The sequence below is a fragment of the Bubalus kerabau genome, chromosome 4 (assembly GCF_029407905.1).
Source record: "Bubalus kerabau isolate K-KA32 ecotype Philippines breed swamp buffalo chromosome 4, PCC_UOA_SB_1v2, whole genome shotgun sequence".
NCBI lineage: Eukaryota > Metazoa > Chordata > Mammalia > Artiodactyla > Bovidae > Bubalus > Bubalus kerabau.
Window position 1 is genome coordinate 33,809,348 of NC_073627.1, and position 18,890 is coordinate 33,828,237.

At 46.6% G+C, this 18,890-nt stretch overlaps 1 protein-coding gene across 1 annotated transcript in view; it reads right to left on the reverse strand.

Moving 5' to 3' along the window:
• Positions 1–18,890, reverse strand: part of DNAH9 (dynein axonemal heavy chain 9) — a 288,583-nt gene that overhangs the window by 166,182 nt on the left and 103,511 nt on the right. The window contains exons 27-32 of the mRNA XM_055576493.1: positions 16,597–16,753; positions 13,848–13,952; positions 8,868–9,025; positions 6,465–6,603; positions 5,116–5,403; positions 1,733–1,943 (exon numbers count right to left, since the gene is read on the reverse strand). Coding sequence (XP_055432468.1) covers positions 1,733–1,943; positions 5,116–5,403; positions 6,465–6,603; positions 8,868–9,025; positions 13,848–13,952; positions 16,597–16,753 — 1,058 coding nt within the window. The remainder of the gene's footprint in view (positions 1–1,732; positions 1,944–5,115; positions 5,404–6,464; positions 6,604–8,867; positions 9,026–13,847; positions 13,953–16,596; positions 16,754–18,890) is intronic.

Below are 18,890 nucleotides of genomic sequence, written 5' to 3' on the forward strand. Positions count from 1 at the left end.
ATAACAGATAAAAGTTTAATGTCTTTGATGTATTAAAAAAAACACTTATACACTGATAAGAATATAATAAGGAGGAATAAAATTACAAAAGAGCCAATTACTAAGACCGCTAAGAAGGAAAAGATGCTAAGCCTCATTAATAGTGAAATAAAAATTAGAGAGGCTACTCATTAAGTCCCATTTTTCAAGGCCTCTGATGGAAGACCCTAAATTAGAGGAATCCAGGCATATCACTTTGCTGACACAGGTCTGTATAGTCAAAGTTATGGTCTTTCCAGTAGTTATATATGGATGTGAGAGTTGGACTATAAAGAAAGCTGAGTGCCGAAGATTTGATGCTTTCCAATTGTGGTGCTGGAGAAGACTCTTAAGAGTCCTTTGGCCATTAAGGAGAAAAAACCAGTCAATCCTAAAATAAATCAACCCTGAATACTCATTGGAAGGACTGATGCTGAAGCTGAAGCTATAATACTTTGGTCACCTGATGCAAAGAGCTGACTCATTGGAAAAGACCCTGATTCTGGGAAAGATTGAGGGCAGGAGGAGAAGGGGGCGACAGAGGATGAGACAGTTGGATGGCATCATTGACTCAATGGACAAGAGTTTGAGCAAACTCTGGGAGATAGTGAAGGACAGGAAGCCTGGCGTGCTATATAGTCCATGGGGTTGCAAAGGGTCGGGCACGACTGAGCCAATGAACAACAACAACAGGCAGTATACCCTGATGTAGTCACTGGGATGTTAGGAGGGACCTGAGATGACCTCATTCAGGAGGCCACACTGCTTTTGGAAAGAGATCTGATCAGCTTGTGGAGAGTTTTCTCCATTTTCTTTTCTGCTCTCTCCCAGTGACAGGATACCCTTTCAACACCTATCACAATTTTCAATTCTCAGAAGGTGACGCTGAGGTCAGCCCCAAGTGAGCACCGGTTTGGGACAATCTGAATCACTGTAGAAGGGACCAGTGCCTTGGCTCCAGGAACTCTTGCAGACACTAAAATCCATGGATGTTCAAGATCTCATATAAAAGGGAACAGTGTTTGCATTATCCTATACACTTGCACACATGCATATGTGCTCAGTCGCTAAGTCCTGTCCCACTCTTTGGGACCCCATGGACTGTAGCCGGCCAGGCTCCTCTGTCCATGGGACACTCCAGGCGAGAATACTGGAGTGGGCTGCCATTTCCTTTTTCAGATGATTTTCCCGACACAAGGATTGAACCCATGCCTCCTGCAGAGCAGGCGGATTCTTTACCACAGAGCCGCCTGGGACGCCCCATCCTATACACTCCTCCTGTGGTCCCAGGATGCTCCTGAGACGAGTCTTCTGTAGCAGCCTCCCCATCACTCCTGGGGTGGTACTGACAGGGAGGTACCCTCTGTGGGACGCTAGACTGCCTGCTCCTTTGGGAATGAGAGGTGGGCTTCCCTGCCTGACCCATGTCACACCCTCTGCCAGGCAATGTGGGAACCCCATGACTTGCAGTCCAGAATCATGGAACTGCAGCTGAGAAGGCCTGCCTTGTTTATCCTCTCGACAAGCTGAAAAATCCCCAAGGAGAGAAAGTACCCCCAATGGATGAGGCTCCTCTCCAAGCCAAAATCAGTTTCTTTGATTCGTTTCACCTCCTCCCACCCCAAACTGATCAGCTCAGCTTTCCCTCCTCCACACCCTCCCCACTGCCTTCTCATCAGCCCAAGTATCTAAGACAGAAGCATCCCGCCCTTACCATCCTTCCATTCGCGTGTGGCTGGATTGATGATGCCAAAGAGCTCATCATTGGTGACTGCTTTGGGGTTGAGGTCAGTCCAGACAGGGCGGCGTTTCATGATCTGGTAGGTCTTGTGCAAGGACCTCAGCACCTGCGACTTGCCAGTTCCTGCACTGCCCACCACGAACACGGAGTGCCGCACCGCCAAGAGCTCCTCCAGCTGGACCACCTGGGAGACACAGAATTCGGCCAGAGGGACCGCTGGTCACTCACCCACATCCCCACCACTCCCCTGTGAGCCAGTCTGATGCCTGAAGTGAGACCTGAGGTCAACACAGGAAGGGTTACTCCCCCCAGGATATAATGGGGTCCTAAATGTGGGGCAACATGATTCATGTATTCACTTATTCATCATGTGAGTAATTATTAGTAACCACTAAGTGCTAGAGAGTGTGTCTGGTGAGAGAGATTTAGAGATGACCCTCCAGCCCTCCCTGATCTCATAGTCTGATAGAGAAGCAAGTCATATTGACAAACTGCTATAATGTTAGGAGATAATTGAGATGTGGGTTCAATCCCTGTGTCAGGAAGATCCCCTGGAGGAGAAAATGGCAACCCACTCCAACATTCTTGCCTGGAGAATCCCATGGACAGAAGAGCCTGGTGGGTGACAGTCTATGGGGCTGCAAAGAGTCTGACATAACTGAGCACATGCACACATGCAAGAAGGGCGTAACTGCTATGGCTGATGTATTTACTAAATGCTGTGAAAAGAGACTGTTGTTGCTGTTCAGTAGCCAAGTCATGTCTGACTTTTTGCAACCCCAAGAACTGCAGCACGTCAGGCTTCCCTGTCCCTCACCATCTCCTGGAGCTTGCCCAAATTCATGTCCTTTGCATTGGTAATGCCATCCAACCAGCTCATCTTCTGCCTCCCTCTTCTCCTCCTGCCTTCAATCTTTCCCAGCATCAGGATCTTTTCCAATGAGTTGGCTTTTCACATCAGGTGGCCTAAGTATTGGAGCTTCAGCATCAGTCTTTCCAATGAATATTCAGGGTTGATTTCCTTTAGGATTGACTGGTTGATCTCCTTGCTGTCCAAGGGACTGTCAAGAGCCTTCTCTAGCATTACAATTTGAAAGCATCAACCCATCCCTGGAAGAGGGAACGGCAACACATTGCAGTGTTCTTGCCATGAGAACCCCGTCAACATGAATGTTATGGCAACAGATAGGAAGAAACAGTGGATTTTATATAGATAAAGGGAATACGAAAGGCTTCACAGGGGATGGGGCATTTGAACTGGGGCTTCAAGGGTGGGTAGGAGTTTGCCAAGAAGATGAACGGGAAGGATATTCCAGGCAGAGGAAACAGCACAAAGGCTTGTGGCATGACAGAGCATGATGTGGTTGACCAGATGGCTTGATGAGGCTGGCGTCAAGGAGCTCCTTGGGGGACAGTGGTTGCGTGGGAGGCATCATCACTCCTGATGTAGTTTGCCTTCAGGCTCACCTTTCTACACTCTTGTATGCTTACTGGAATGAAAATGTGATCCTGTCATCAGGTTGTCCCTTCGGTGGTTCTCCTAAGTTTCGGTGATGAAATCCCAAATCCTTACACTGGTTTACAAGGCCCTGTTGCAATCTGGCCCAAATCAGCTTCTAACTTTGTCTCTCATCCCTCAACACACACACATACCAGGTAGATGACTGCTTGAAGCTCTTCAGTGATTCTCTTTCCCATTTATATGCCTTGTCTACTTTTGAGGTCCTTTTTCTTAGAGACCATGGAAATGCTGCCTTGATTTGGGTTAACTGCTTTCTAGGTCTGCTGACAGCAATAATTCAAAGACTTCCCTTATTTGATTCTTGAATTTTTGAATCCCATGACATTTGTTTTTCATCCATGTTTTGTTGTAGTATGTTCTCAAATAGCTTAATCAGATAGGATGCCTGTGTAATATTAATAAAATCTGTAACTCCTTGAAAATATCTGATAATCTGGTACATAATGGAGTTTTGAGATCGTTTCCCCTCAGAATCTGAAGGAATGGTTTCCTTGTCCAGTACTATCTGATATTGCTGGTGAGAGGTTCTGACATCATCCTGAATTTCATTCCTTCATGGGTCACCTGTACACCTCAATCCATCACCCAGCCACAAAACCTTCATTTTTTCCTCTTGACCCTTGACTTCTGAAATCCCATTATGATGTGTCTTAATGTTCCCCCCTCCTGGCTGTTTTCACTTCTCTTCCTCATTCCTACCTGCTCTGAGCCCAGAGCTGCTCCGAGGTTCTGTTTGGCAGACTGGCTGCCTCCTGGCTCCTCGTCCCCTGAGCTCTTTCTACACCTGCAACCCCCTCTGCTCTGTTTGATCTGTCAGTCTTCTTCCATCCTCTCTTCATCTTTCCAGAAATTTACTGTTATATCTCCTTCCCAGTTTTCACACTTCCATGGGACTATTCCTTTTATTTCCAAGTTAATATTATCACTTTTAAAAGACTGCAGGACGCCTTCTCAAACCAGGGCTTTTTGATGAAATAACACATTGCTGAGTTTTTAGGGCTTTGGGTACAATACTCTGTACATTTTGAGTGAAAGTGGTAGTCACTCAGTTGTGTCCAACTCTTTGCGACCCTGGAGCCCATGGACTGGAGTCCTGCAGGCCCTTCTGTCCATGGGATTCTCCAGGCAAGAATACTGGACTGGGTAGCCACTCCCTTCTCCAGGGGTTCTTCCCCATCCAGGGATCAAACCTGGGTCTCCTGCATTGCAGGCAGATTCTTTACCGTCTGAGCCACCAGGGAAGCCTTATCTGCCCTGTTATTTTTGCTGAACACTTTTGCAGAAAGTAACATTTCTGAGATGCATCAATGTTATTATGGTGCATGAAGTAATTCACGGGAAAGGAACATGATATAACTGAGCCTGTCTCATTCCTCTGTGAGAATGTGAACCCCCGACGGTAGAGGCTCTGTCCCTCTCTTGCATTCCTAAGACACATTCCACACTGTGGGTGTCCCTCTAAAGAGCTGTTGCTGTTGTTTAGTTGCTCAGCCACGTCCAACTCTTTGAGATCCCATGGACTGTAGTCCGCCAGGCTCCTCTGTCCAGTGGATTTCTCAGGCAAGAATGTTGGAGAGAGTTTCTATTTCCTCTTCCAGGGGATCTTCCTGACCCAGGGATCAAACCCGCATCTCTTGCATCGTAGGCAGATTCTTTACCCCTGAGCCACCAGGGAAGCCCCTGTAAAGAGCTAGTGAAGTCAACTGAGTTTTTGCAAAGTCGGTGAATATCTGTACATTGAGAGCAGCCCTTTGGATTAAGGACGAAGTGTAACCCATTGTCAAAGAAAAGAATTAAGAAACAAATCTCGGGAGGGAGGAAAAACCCCATGTACCTTGAGCACAAAGTTGTCCTCAGCCTGGAGTTTCAGCTCCATCACCGCCTTCCTAACCAGGGCTTCGAAGTGGAGATCTCTCCTCCGAGGGACATCCAGGGCAGGGAACAGGTCCCCGATCAGGCCCAGGAACACTGGCATGTCGTCAGTCACGATCTTGGGGACATTGAAATCTCGCAGCGAGCGCATCAGGACTTGGTCCTCAGGCCGGTCAGGGTCTCCTCGCTTCAGGGATCCGGCCACCACCAGCACAGACTTGATGGCCCTCAGGCCCCAGTCGTAGTGATCCTGGGGGAAGGGGGCTGCTGAGACCAGAGGTGCTGGAACGCGGGACCCACGGGCTCAGGCTCGTGTCAGCGGAATGACATATGTCACTACTAGGTCACTTAGGAGGTCAAGGCGGGGGCAAAAGAAAAGATCTATGACACAGCAGATGAAGATTCTGGGTTCCTAGTTTCTGGTCTGGCCTGGAAAGAAGCCACATTTAAGGGCCAGAAGCAAAGAGCACTGGGGTGCCATTTGATGTCTGACTCTCTCTCCCCAGTTTTCTTCATGTTCCTTCAGGCAGAGACCACTCCCTCCAAGGGCTTTCACTGGCCACTGCAATGTTTCTTATGGGACACTGGTAGTCTACGAGGTGTTACTAAGTATTGTATTAAAAAATGGAGCGCTATGGCCAAACAGGTTTATTTTTTAAATGCTGGGCTAAGCTAAATTTTTAGTTAATAATAAGCATGTATCTTTATTATCTTAGCTAAGATAATAAACATGTATCTTTATTACAGAAGTTTCCTTGTTATAGTTTATTTATAGAAGTATCTTTATTATAGAAGTCTGCAGAGCTTTGAATATGCTTATGGGCACAGTGACTATCTATTATGAAACTGAAAAACTGAAAGTCACTCAGTCATGTCCAACTCTTTGCAACCCCATGGACTGTATAGTCCTTGGCATTCTCCAGGCCAGAATACCGGAGTGGGTAGCCTTTCCCTTATCCAGGGGATCCTTCCCAATCCAGGGATCAAACCCATGTCTCCCGTATTGCAGGCGGATTCTTTACCAGCTGAGCCACAAGGAAAGCCCAAGAATACTGGAGTGGGTAGCCTATCCTTTCTCCAGCAGATCTTCCCGACCCAGGAATTGAACCAGGGTCTCCTGCATTGCAGGCGGATTCTTTACCAACTGAGTTATGAGGGAGGCCCATAGAGGGAAGTCTGATAAGTGGCTCAGACAGTAAAGAATCTATTATGAGAAGGTGTTATGTCTCCCTAATACCCCAGCTCCAGAACCCATCCAGAGCTGGGACAATCACACTTGAGTGGTCACCTGGTGTAACCAGGGAGGGTTACCTGTTTAGAGAGAAGCTCTTTGCACAGCTGGTAAAGGGTGATGAACTTCCTGGCTAGTAACCGTGCCTCGATGAATCCTTCGGCCACCAGCATGATTTCACAGATCAACTCAAAGTCCGGGACAACCATTGCACAAGGCCTGTGAGAGGGAGACATAGGGCTGACTGGGTCCCCAGCCACGCCTGGACGGGAGCTTGTGAGACAAGAGACACTGGCTGAGATCATAGATGAAGGCATGTGTGAGGGTGGAAACTGAGACCTTAGCAATGATTTCATCGAAGATTTTCAATGTTAAAATGAATTAATAAGGGTAAACAGGGAGTGGACTTGCCCACTCAAGGTGATGGATGATGTGATCAGATGGGGACAGAGTTGGAGCTATGACTCAAGTCTTACAAGCTAAGTCTAGTGTGCCTTACACAAGGCACAGATTAGTGAAGCCTGAGTAATTAGCAGGTTACAGGTTAGTAATTAGCCCCAAATTATCACAGATTTGGGGCTACTGTTGAGGAACCGAGTCTCTCTGATCTCTCTAGTTCTCATCCAGAAACTTGTCTCCTCCAAGTTCAGACCCTCAGAGATTATTCTACACTTATTTGCATACAAATGCCAATGCCTAATGCCAAGAACTGAAGTCAGTACTTGTTAACCCCACCTTGCCACAAAATGAGAAATAGAATACAGAAGGGAATTTTTATCTGTATATAAGAATTTACTGTGATTTTTCCTTCTAGTTCTAGTAACATTTTATTTTACAGTTACGTAGTTTTTAAAGAATTTCTTTCCCTTGTATTTCTTTTCTTTTTTTTTTAAAGTCTGTATTGAATTTGTTACAACATTGCTTCTGGTTTATGCTTTGGCTTTTGGCCATGAAGCACATGGAATCTTAGCTCCCTGACCAGGAATTGAATCCCACCCACTGCATCAGAAGGCGAAGTCTCAACCACTGGACTGCTAGACAAGTCCCTGCACTGTGCTGTGCTGTGCTTGGTCGCTTCACTTGCGTCCGACTCTGCAACACTATGGACTGTGGCCAGTCAGGCTCCTCTGTCCATGAGATTCTCCAGACAATAACACTGGAGTGGGTTGTCGTACCCCCTTCCAGGGGATCTTCCTGACTCAGGGATCAAACCCATGTTTCTTACATCTTCTGCATTGGTGGGGATTCTTTACCATTAATGCCACCTGGGAAGTCCAGAGAAGTCCCTACAATTACTTAATTTTAAAATTATTAGGTATGTAATAGGAGCTTAGAGTTGTTATGTGTCTTTAATTGCATTTCTCTATAAGGAAAGCTATGACAAACCTAGATGGTGTATTAAAAAGGAGAGACTTTACTTTGCTGACAAGGGTCTGTATGGTCAAAGCTCTGGTTTTTTGGTAGTCACGTATGTATGTGAGCGTTGGACCATAAAGAAGAGTGATTGGTGAAGAACTGATGCTACACTCTTGAGAGCCCCTTGGACTGCAAGGAGATCCAACCAGTCAATCCTAAAGGAAATCAGTCCTGAATATTCATTGGGAGGACTGATGCTGAAGCTGAAATTCCAGTACTTTGGTCACCTGATGGGAAGAACTAACTCATTAGAAAAGACCCTGATGCTGGGAAAGACTGAAGGCGAAACGAGGAGAGGGCAGCAGAATGTGAGATGGTTGGATGGCATCACTGACTCAATGGACATGGATTTGAGCAAACTCCAGGAGATAGCGGAGGACAGAGAAGCTTGGCATGCTGCAGTCCGTGGGGTTGCAAAGAGTTGGACACGACTGAGCGACTGAACAACAACCATGCATCATTTCCAGGAGTGTCACTCGGCACTACTGTTTGTGGAAAGCAACTTGGCAATGTGTGTCGAGAGCCTTAAAAATGTTTCTCCCTTTTAACTCAGTGATTCCATTTCTGGGAACCTAGCCAAAGAAAATAATCATGCATACAAAAAAACTACTTGTGTATATTTTACCATGATGCATAAATTTATTTTAAATGTCAGAAACAGTCTTAACGTTTAACTACAGGGGACTTGCTAACTACATTGCGGACCATGCACTTGATAGAATAAAACACAGTCATGAAATGAGATTTCTTAAGAATATTTAACAGAAGAAGAAACTATTTATGATAGGATTGTGATAAACTATGAAATTAAAGAACAATGCCAAACTGTGTGTAGACCACAAACATACACTACAAATGCATAAATTCCATGCCTGTAAAGAAGAGCAGAGCACAATTCGGCAAAAAAACCATTGTACCGCTGATGGCATTAAATGTGTTTTATATAATCTACTTTTTAATATATGTTCTACATTTCTTCTAGCATATATGTCATATGTTTTCAGTGGAAAGAATAAAGAAGCTTGTCTCTGGGGTCCTTGTATGCCCAGGGCAGAGTGAACGCTCACCTGAACAGAGCCTTGAGGTTTTCGGGCAGCTCTGTACGACCAGCGTAGCCTGGGTTCATGGTGATGAAGATGCCCACGGATGGGTTCAAGCTAATCTCCTCTCCAAGGAAGTTGAACCGCTGCTTCTTGTCTCGAATTGCATCTTGAATGCTTTTTACCTGGTGAACAAGTCATGGGAAAACGCCCCCTCTGTGTTCCAGGGGTCAGATGGTGGCTAAGGCTGGGACCCCAGGGTCACACTGAAGGACAGGCCTGAGGCCTGAGCCCTGGACCCTTTACTAATGGGCACTGAGTGTGTGTCTAAAGGATCTGGCTGCCCCTAGCCCCATGCCCATGCCTATCACGTGGTGCCTAAAAGGTTGGAGATGGACAGCTCTGAACACTGGTTCCTTCCCCCCATACTGACTGCTGTCCTGAGCAGTTTTGGATTAAGTCGTGGGATCCCCACCAGGATCCTTTGAGGGGAGCTCTTTACTACCATCATCCTCTTTCTCTGTAAAGAATTGGATACACCAAAAGGGGAGTAGTTTGCTGAGCCCTCCACAGCTGCTCAGTGCTGGTATCTGCATCAGATCCAGACCTGTGGATTCTGGAGCCTGGGCTCTCAGCTACTACAAGATGGAAAGAAGGAACACCAGGACCTACTGCCCGGGCTTGCTCTAAGCAGCAAGTGAAATAAAGTCCACAAGGAGTTTAGCACACACACAAAGGTGCTCAACAACAGCAACTAACAAGGAATCTGTTAACCTGTCCTCCATCGCTGCAGTGTGGTCCTTATCTGGTCTTAAGTCTCTCAGCTCCTCCCCCATCTACATTTCTACAACAGACCTGGAAAGCACAGGTGAGTCCAGCAGGGATGGAGTGTCTGGTGAGGAGAGGAAAGAGCTACAGTGGAAAGGGAGGCTGGGCCAGATGCCCAGGGGCTAGTCCTGTCTTTCTAAAGAGATTAGAGTTTTTCTTAAATGTGGTCTGGAGCCAGAGGGGATTTACGCTGAAGCTTGACCTGGTCAGATGTAGATTCTAGATCATTCTTAGAGCAGTGAAGCAGAGACAGAAATGAAATTCACCTATTTATTTCCACACCTGCTGCTTTGGGAAAATGTGCACAAAAATGATCAGCAGCAGAAGGAGAGAAGGCAAAAGGGCCTCCCTTGTCCAGCCAGGCCCTAGGACATCTGCAGAACTGGGAAGTCGGGGCCAGTGAAAGGTTTTGAATGAACCTCATGTGTATCAGCTGCACTCAGGTGTTTAGAACAGTCAAGGGTTCCGTGGAGGTTGGGCTGCAGGGATGTGTGTTTGAATATGTGTGTGTGAGAGAGAGACAGAGAGCAAAACAGCTGGAGTGTATATAAGAGAGAAGGAGAGGGGAAGAGTTGGACTATAAATAACAGAGAGACAGAGAGCTGGGCCATATACCAGAGGGAGAAGCAGAGGGAGAGAAACAGAGCTGATCATAAACAAAGGAGAGAGAGAGAGAGAGAGAGAAAGAGGTTCAGAGTGAAATAACTGGAGTGTGTATAAGACAGGAGAGAGGAACAGCTGGATCATAAACAAGACAGAGACAGAGGAGAGGTGGAGAGAGAATCAGAACTGGAACACTTATGAAAGAGAGAGAGACAGACAGACAGCTGGACCAGAGAGACAGACACACAGACAGACGGAGACAGAGACAGGAAGAGGGGCTGGAGGCAGCAGACCATCCCCCAAGGATGAGGATGTCAGTGTCCAGAAGGGCAGTTTCTGCCAGAACACCCAGCAGTTCCACAACTGGGATTCAGCTGCTTTCCCAAGTGAAGATCTAATGACAGAATTGCTGAGCTCGCACCAATTAGCTTGAGACTGAAACTTCTTCTCCATGCACAGAATGTCCACGCATCCTGGCCGAGGTGGCCTCCAGAGACCGGCACGCTGACCCAACAGCCCAGACTCTGCTGGTTCCCATGGCGCTCACAGCACCACTCTGCCCTGGGGCCCCTCATCGCCCTCATCACCCAACGAGGGATGTGGGGTGAAACTATCACAACAATGTGAACCAGCTATACCCCAATACAAAATTAAAAAGTCAAAATCAAAAACCCTGCCTGGCTCACTCCCTGCTTCTCTCTAGGGGCAGATTGAAGTCTGCTTTCTTTGGGAAGTGCAACCCACTCATCACATTTTACATTTTAAAAAATGTTTCTGTGTTTTTACTTTAGACCTTAGGCCCACTCCAGCGTTCTTGCCTGGAGAATCCCAGGGACGGGGGAGCCTGGTGGGCTGCCGTCTATGGGGTCGCACAGAGTCGGACACGACTGAAGCGACTTAGCAGCAGTAGCAGGCTCCTCTATAAATGGTGTTTCATGGGAGCTCCCCTAGCTCTGAGACACTAGCATCTATTTGTTCAGTGCGTTAATTTTTGAAACACTGCTGTGCTGGGTTCTAGAGCCCCTGCTAGCTGCTCTGCTGTGTCTAACTGCTTCCAGCCACAGCCCAACACACAGTCAGGGCTTGAATCTGATCAGGGAGCATGGAGGGGACCCCGGCTGGAGGCGCAGGTTAATGGCTGGCCCATGTAACCCAAAGCCTAGGGAGCTGATTGCAAAAGTAGTGGCAAAATTCCAGAAAAAAGGCAAGTAGTATCTTATATGTTTAAAAAATAATTGTTCTTGGAATTGCTTTACCTTTCCCAGTTGGATACGTAATTCTGCTTAACCAATCTGACAGAGAAATGAAAACTTCCACCCACGAGGACACTGAGGCATGCTCACTTTTGTAGAAGTCACTGGGAAGAGGGACATGGACGTGTGAGGAGCGGAGAGGAGGAGAGGCAGGGAGGAGGGGGAGGGCGGGGGACTGTCACACCTGCTGCGGCTTCTGCACCAACATGCCAACCTGCACTGCGGCGTGAGCACAGTGCAATTTTCCCCTCTGGGGTCTATGATTTTAAACAGTAGTAGCTCAGCTTTTGCCCAGGTGGTTGTCAGACCACTTTCTTGAGAATGTGTCCTTAGATATATTCCTGGATGAGAATGTGAAAGCATCAGGGAATTCCAGGCTGAATTGATTTCATTTAACTCCAGAAGCAAAAGGCAACTGATCTTGGAGACCTCATTACTGCCCTTGTGTTGGGCAGTTTCAAAATTAGGCAAATTCAGTATCTGTCTGTTATACATTGGGGACAGTGGCTGCTGGGCACTGCCTCATCAGTTAGGATGCTAAGTTTGCTAAGACAGCCGGACCTGGGCCAGCTGAGAAGGAGTGAAGGGTGTAGAGGAGACCAGAGACACTAGGGAGTGGACCCTTCTTCCCTGTCCTGTGTGTTCCAACCTTCTACTTTCTTCAGCCCATTTCCTTCAGGGTTCAAGTAATAATGAGAGTAATCATCATCACCGCCACTCCACCATCACCACCACCACCATCACCATCACCATTGTCATCATCACCAGCATCACCACCACCATCCATCATCACCCTTATCATCATCGCCACCACCACCTTCACCATACTCACCACAACTACCACCACCACCATCCATCATCACCCTTATCATCATCACCACCACCACCATCATCACCATGACCACAACCACCATTATCACCATCACCACCATCACCACAACTACCACCACCATCCATCATCACCCTTATCATCATCACCACCACCATCCATCATCACCCTTATCATCATCACCACCACCACCATCACCATCATCACCATGACCACAACCACCATTATCACCATCACCATTATCATCATTATCACCATCACCACAACTACCACCACCACCATCCATCATCACCCTTATCATCATCACCACCACCATCCATCATCACCATGACCACAACCACCATTATCACCATCACCACCATCACCACAACTACCACCACCATCATCATCACCATTGTCATCATCACCAGCATCACCACCACCATCCATCATCACCCTTATCATCATCGCCACCACCACCATCACCATCATCACCATGACCACAACCACCATTATCACCATTATCACCATCACCACAACTACCACCACCATCATCATCACCCTTATCATCACCACCACCACCTTCTCCATCATCACAACTATCACCACCATCACCATCGTCACCACTATCACCATCATCATCACCATGACCACAACCACCATTCTCACCATCACTATCACCACCATCACCATCACGTCACCACCACCACCACCATCACCATGGCCACCACCATCGTCACCATCATATCAGAGACTGACATTTATTGTGTGCCCACTATGTGTAGGGCTTTAAGTTAACTCATTCAATAATTATTACAACCAGAACAAGTAGGTACTATTATTAACTCCCTTTACAGATGTGGAATTTGAGATATTGACTTGCCCAAGGGCACATGGCTAGTAAGTGGCAGGACCAGAAGTGAACACTGGCAGTGTGGTTTCAGAGCCGACACACGTAACCACTTCTCCCTGCCTTGTCTGGCTAACTCTACAAGAACCTGCTTCTTTCACAATCCCAGCTATATGTGGAACTTGGTCATATAATCTCTGGAGCCCAAGACTAACCCTCTGCTGACTTTGGTCTATCTGTCTCTCACTGCTTCCCTTTTGTCCCCTGGCTCCTTGCAGGGACACATGGAGACAGCCTGTTGGTAACCTCTAGTACTAGGTGTTGCACTGGACCACCATGGGTGTGAGTATTCATGACAGACAGTTCTGTGCCTTTTCTAAGGAGCTGGGCTCTGCCATCTTGCTGAGCCTTTCCTCATCCCCAAGAAGTAGGTGCATGGATGTTCTTTCTTCCCATTTTACAGAAGAGGAAATGGAGAATCAAGGCCAGTAAATGTATTGGTAGGGCCCTGTGGATACCCTATGCTGCACCCATGCCTGATTTAAGTGGATAGAAGAAAGGCAACAGGGGGAAGGGTGAGGAGAGGGTGAAATCAAGAGGATGCAGAAGTCCTCAGTGCTTGGCATGAAGACCACATGTTCCCATCAACTTTTGCCCCCCTGTACCTGCACCGCCACCACTGACAAGACCTCCACAGAGATTCGATTAAACTCATCAAAACAGCCCCAGGCACCAGTCTGAGCAAGGCCCTTGTAGATGTTGCCGCAAGACTGCAAAGAGATGTACAGAGATTAAATTACCATCCGTGCTAGGCTTACCATTACATGTCTAAGTATTGATAATTTTCTATCCCCTTTATTATAGAACTCCTGGTTCCTTAAAGACCACTGGTTAGAAACTGGTCGATCCTAAAAGAAATCAATCTTTAGTATTCATTGGAAGGACTGATGTTGAAGCTGAAGCTCCAATACTTGGCCATCTGATGGGAAGAGCCAGTTCATTGGAAAAGACTCTGATGGTGGGAAAGATTGAAGGCAGGAGGAGAAGGGGACAACAGAGGATGAGATGGTTGGATGGCATTGTTGACTCAATGGACATGAGTTTGAGCAAACTCCAGGAGATGGTGAAGGACAGGGAAGCCTGGCGTGCTGCAGTCCATGGGGTTGCAAAGAGTCGGACATGACCAGCAACTGCACAACAACAACCATTGCATACATCTAACCTATATATCTCTCTGCGTGCATGCTAAGTCACTTCAGTTACGCCCAACTCTTTGTGACCCCATGGACTGTAGCCTGCCAGGCTTCTCTGTCCATAGGCAAGCATACTGGAGTGTGTTGCCATGACCTCCTCCAGGGATCTTCCCCACCCAGGGATGGAACCCACGTCTCTTACATCTCTGCATTGGCAGGCGGGTTCTTTACCACTAGTGCCAGCTGGGAAGCACCAATCTCTCTATCATTTATTTATTGATTAATCAATCATCTATCTCTCCATCTCCATTTATCCATCTGCCCATTCCTCTATCTGAATAGCTGAACAAGAAAGGGAAGAGGGGGTTTGACGCTGCTTAGTGAGGCTGCTTGGTTACAAAGGATGTCTGGTGTCCAGGAAGTGGTCACCTTACCTTCGCTGTGTCCCACTACAGCTATACTTACTGTTCTTGCTCTGATCTGTGTCTGGACTAGACACACATGGCTGAACTTTCACATGGTTCAAACAAATTGAGGGCAGACTCGTCCTCTCATCCCATACTCTTAGAGGAATTGGTGGGGGTCAGAGTTCAGTAATCAAGTTTTGAAAGGATTGAGTAAAATGGCCTTAGTGACCTCTGACCATGGAGCCAACTCATCTCTTCCTGTTTCCCATGTTAGCTGTGACTTTAAGAAATATGCCTTTCCTTCTTCAGTCAACATCCAAGGTCTTCCATATCTAAATAAGTGTGTCCTCCAGAATGTTCCTCTTGGGAGAGTATGTTTATCTCAGAAATGCTGCCATTGCTTAACTCTAGAAGAATCTAGAAAGTTTATTCCTAAAGCTTAGCTTGTTTCTTTAAAGGGGGAAAAATATTTCTTCTTCCAACCTGGCTTAAAGAGAAACGTTATCTTTATGAGTTCATCAATAAAAGCAACCATATTAAAATTTAGTGCATAGACTATGGGAGCACAGCTATTTTGGGCCTGAATCCTCATTTTGTCTGCTTTCTGTGAGAAAACACAGTGCTACAGGATTCTGCAACTCTGTGCAGCAAAATTTTATATACAAGAGAAATGATTAAAGTTGCAGCAGATCAATCCCATTTAAAGAGTTCTGTATAGGGTAACTGCAAGTGCTATCTTGCAGTCTCTAAAACTATTTTAAAATTGAATTTATTTTGCAATCAATGTATCACATCATTTATACCTATAAATATTTGATCTACTTAATTTAATTATTTTCTTTTTCCACCCTAAATTTATTTAAATGCCATCCTATTTTCAAAAGGGACTTCTGGCAGTCTACAAAAATACACACAATGAAAAAAAAATGAGACAGTGAGATAACCTATTATTATGCTTTTATAACAAAGAATCTATATAAGGTCTAGCTGTAAGCAGAATGTTGCTAAGAGGTGACCTAATGGTTGTCTTGTTTCCCTTGCCTTTCTTTATGACACAGTGCCTGGAATATATTTGATATTAAAATAATGTAAAAATGAAGCGTGCCTGAATGAAGAATATTAGCCTTGTACTTGTCTTTTATGTATCTTTTGCTAAGAACAGAGGTTACTGTGACTTCCCTGGTGGTCCAGGGGTTAAGATTCTGCTTTCCAATGCAGGGGACGGGAGCTCCATCTCTAGTCAGGGAACTAAGATCCCACACGCTGCACGCAACCATAGCAAGAAAAGCCCACGTGCTGCAACTAAGACCCAGTGCAGCCAAAAATTAAAAAAAAAAAAGAATAGAGGTTATTCTAGTCTGTCTTCAGAAGCCAAATCTGCCCTTGTAGAGTATTGTGTCCTTGAGAAATTCTAGAAAAATGCCCACTTTTACAGAAGAGCACATCTATGGCTTTTATGTGAAGACTTTCATTATCAACCACTTATGAGCCTTTCTGTGGTTCTGGGTCAAGTAGTGAATTTAGGCCTTTGGACATATGTTCAGCTTCCTCATTTTACAGATGATGGAAGGAAGGTCTCAGAGGGTAAGTCACCCATTTGTGGCTGCAGAGCTCATTAGAGGAAGTGGATTCCACGGTGGTGAGGTTTAACAGGAGGTCACTCAGCTCCCAGGGCCAAGGGTTCCCATGTCTCCTGTGGAGAAGCAGAGACCTCCTGGTCTGGGTCTCTGAGCTTGGCCAGAGCGGCATGGATAAAGCTGATCAATGGTTTGGGCCACCACCTAGCCCCAGCCCCTCCAAGGCTGGGCCTGTACCTTGTAATCCATCTGCTCGGAGCAGTTAAACACGTAGACCATGACGCCCAGCGCCCGGCCCAGGTCCTTGGTGGTCTCTGTCTTGCCTGTGCCTGCAGGTCCTGCTGGAGCCCCGCTCATGGTCAGGTGCAGGGCCTGGGTGAGGGTGATGTAACACCTGCCAAACACAGAAAGGCAGAGGAGGTTGGTCCTAGTGAGACAGGACTGAGGTTCAAGGCCACAAGAGGCTTGACACAGCTTCTGTAAAGGAAAGCCCAGACCCCACCAGTCTGCTCCCCTCTGTGCTGTGGGAGGAGGTTTCTAAATGGCACCTTCCTGACTGTCTTGACCTTGCCCTCGCTTATTTCTGTAGCTCACTTCTCACCATCGTCCCCACTGCCCCACCCCAAGTACTCTTAAGTTCATTTGTGAAGAGGTATTCTCACTTGCTCAGCACTATGGTCTGAATGTTAGTGTCTCTGCTAAATCCATATGTTGAGACCATATCTTAACTCCCCAAAGATTGTGGTATTAGGAGGCAGGGTTTTCAGGAGATGATTAGGTCATGAAGGTGAAGTCCTCATGAATGGACTTCGTGCCTTAATAAAGGGATCCCGAACAATCCTTTGTCCCTTCTACCGTGTGCATACAAGTCCCTGTGTCCCTGTCCTTTAAGATAAATGGCTTTTGCTTTAGTCTCCCAGGTCTCCCCCTGAGCCTCAAAGAGCTGACTCAAGAGTTAATGACAAGGGACTTCCCTGGTGGTCCAGTGGCTAAGACTCCGTGCTCCCAAAGCAGGGCGCCCGAGTCCCATCCCTGGTCAGGAAGCTAGATCCCACATGCTGCACCTAAGAGTTCAAATGCCCAAACTAAAAGATCCCACAAAGACTTACGCAGGAATGTTCAAAGCAGCAATATTTATAACAATAAGAAACTGGAAACAACGCAGGTGTCCATCAACCATGAATGGATAAACAAAATGCAATATATCTGCGCAATGGAATGCTATTTAACAAAGTAGTGGAATCAAGTACTGACACATACAACATGCATGAACCTTAAAAACATTAAAATGAAGGAAGTCAGATGCAAAAGATCCCATACTATTCCATTTATGAAATGTCTAGAAGACACAGAGATAGCACATCAGGGGCTGCCTAGGGAGGGTGATGGGAGTGAGGTCTGACTGCAAACAGGGTGACAGCAATATTCTAAAGCTAAATTGTGATCACGGCTGCACAAGTCTAAGAATTCACTAGAAATCATTGATTTGTACACTTGTAATGGGTGTCTTACTTTAAGACATGTAAATTGTATCTCAACAGAGCTTTTAAAACTGTGGCATTGGCTTTTTTAATACCTAGAAAATCAATACAGAAGCTCTCAACCTGCAGTGTAGATGGGGGGTGGGGCTGTCTGAGGAAAGGGGTGTCTCTGAAATGAACTCTTTGGTTCTGAATCTGATGCTAGAGTTGACCAGAATCTCTGACTTAACACTTTTCTCACCAGATGGTGAGTGCACCTCCACTGCCACCAAAATTGCTTTGAAAAGCTTTGGAGTTCCTGAATTCTCCCTTAATTCAGTGTGAAATTCCCATAGCTACTTCAGCCTTTGACAAAGAAACCCAGGAAGGCAGTCTGCCCAGGTAGAGGATGGGCCGGCTGCCTTTAACCCCTGGGGAGCTGGGCTCATGCAACTGCATCACGTTGTTTTTCTGTCGTTGTTTAGTCACCAAGTCACATCCAACTCTTTGCAAACTCATAGACTGTAGCCCTCCAGGCTCCTCTGTCCATGGGATTCCCCAGGCAAGAATACAGGAGTGGGTTGTCGTTTCTTTCTCCAGAGGATCTTCCCAACACAAGAGTCGAGCTCATGTCTTCAGCACTGCAGATTTTTTACCACTGAGCCATGGGGGAAGCCCTACAGCTCCTGATCTGTGAGGTGGGCCAGAAGGTGAGGTGAGTCAGAAAGTGAAAGTGTTCATTTCTGAGACATATCCGACCCTTTGTGACCCCATGGACTGTGGCCTGCCAGGCTCCTCTGTCCATGGGATTCTCCAGGTAAGAGTACTGGAGTGGGTTGCCATGCTCTCCCCTCCAGGGAATCTTCCCGACCCAGGGGTCCAACCCAAGTCTCCTGCACTGCAGGCAGATTCTTTACTGACTGAGCCACAAGGGAAGGCAAGTCAGGGTTAAGGTGAAAAGCTAGGTCCCACCTCACCTTCCTCAGTCACTGTGATCACTTGGCAACGCTTCTCTCCAACACTGATAGCTACATCCTCAGAGTTCTACGTGCAGCCTTAACCAAACCTATG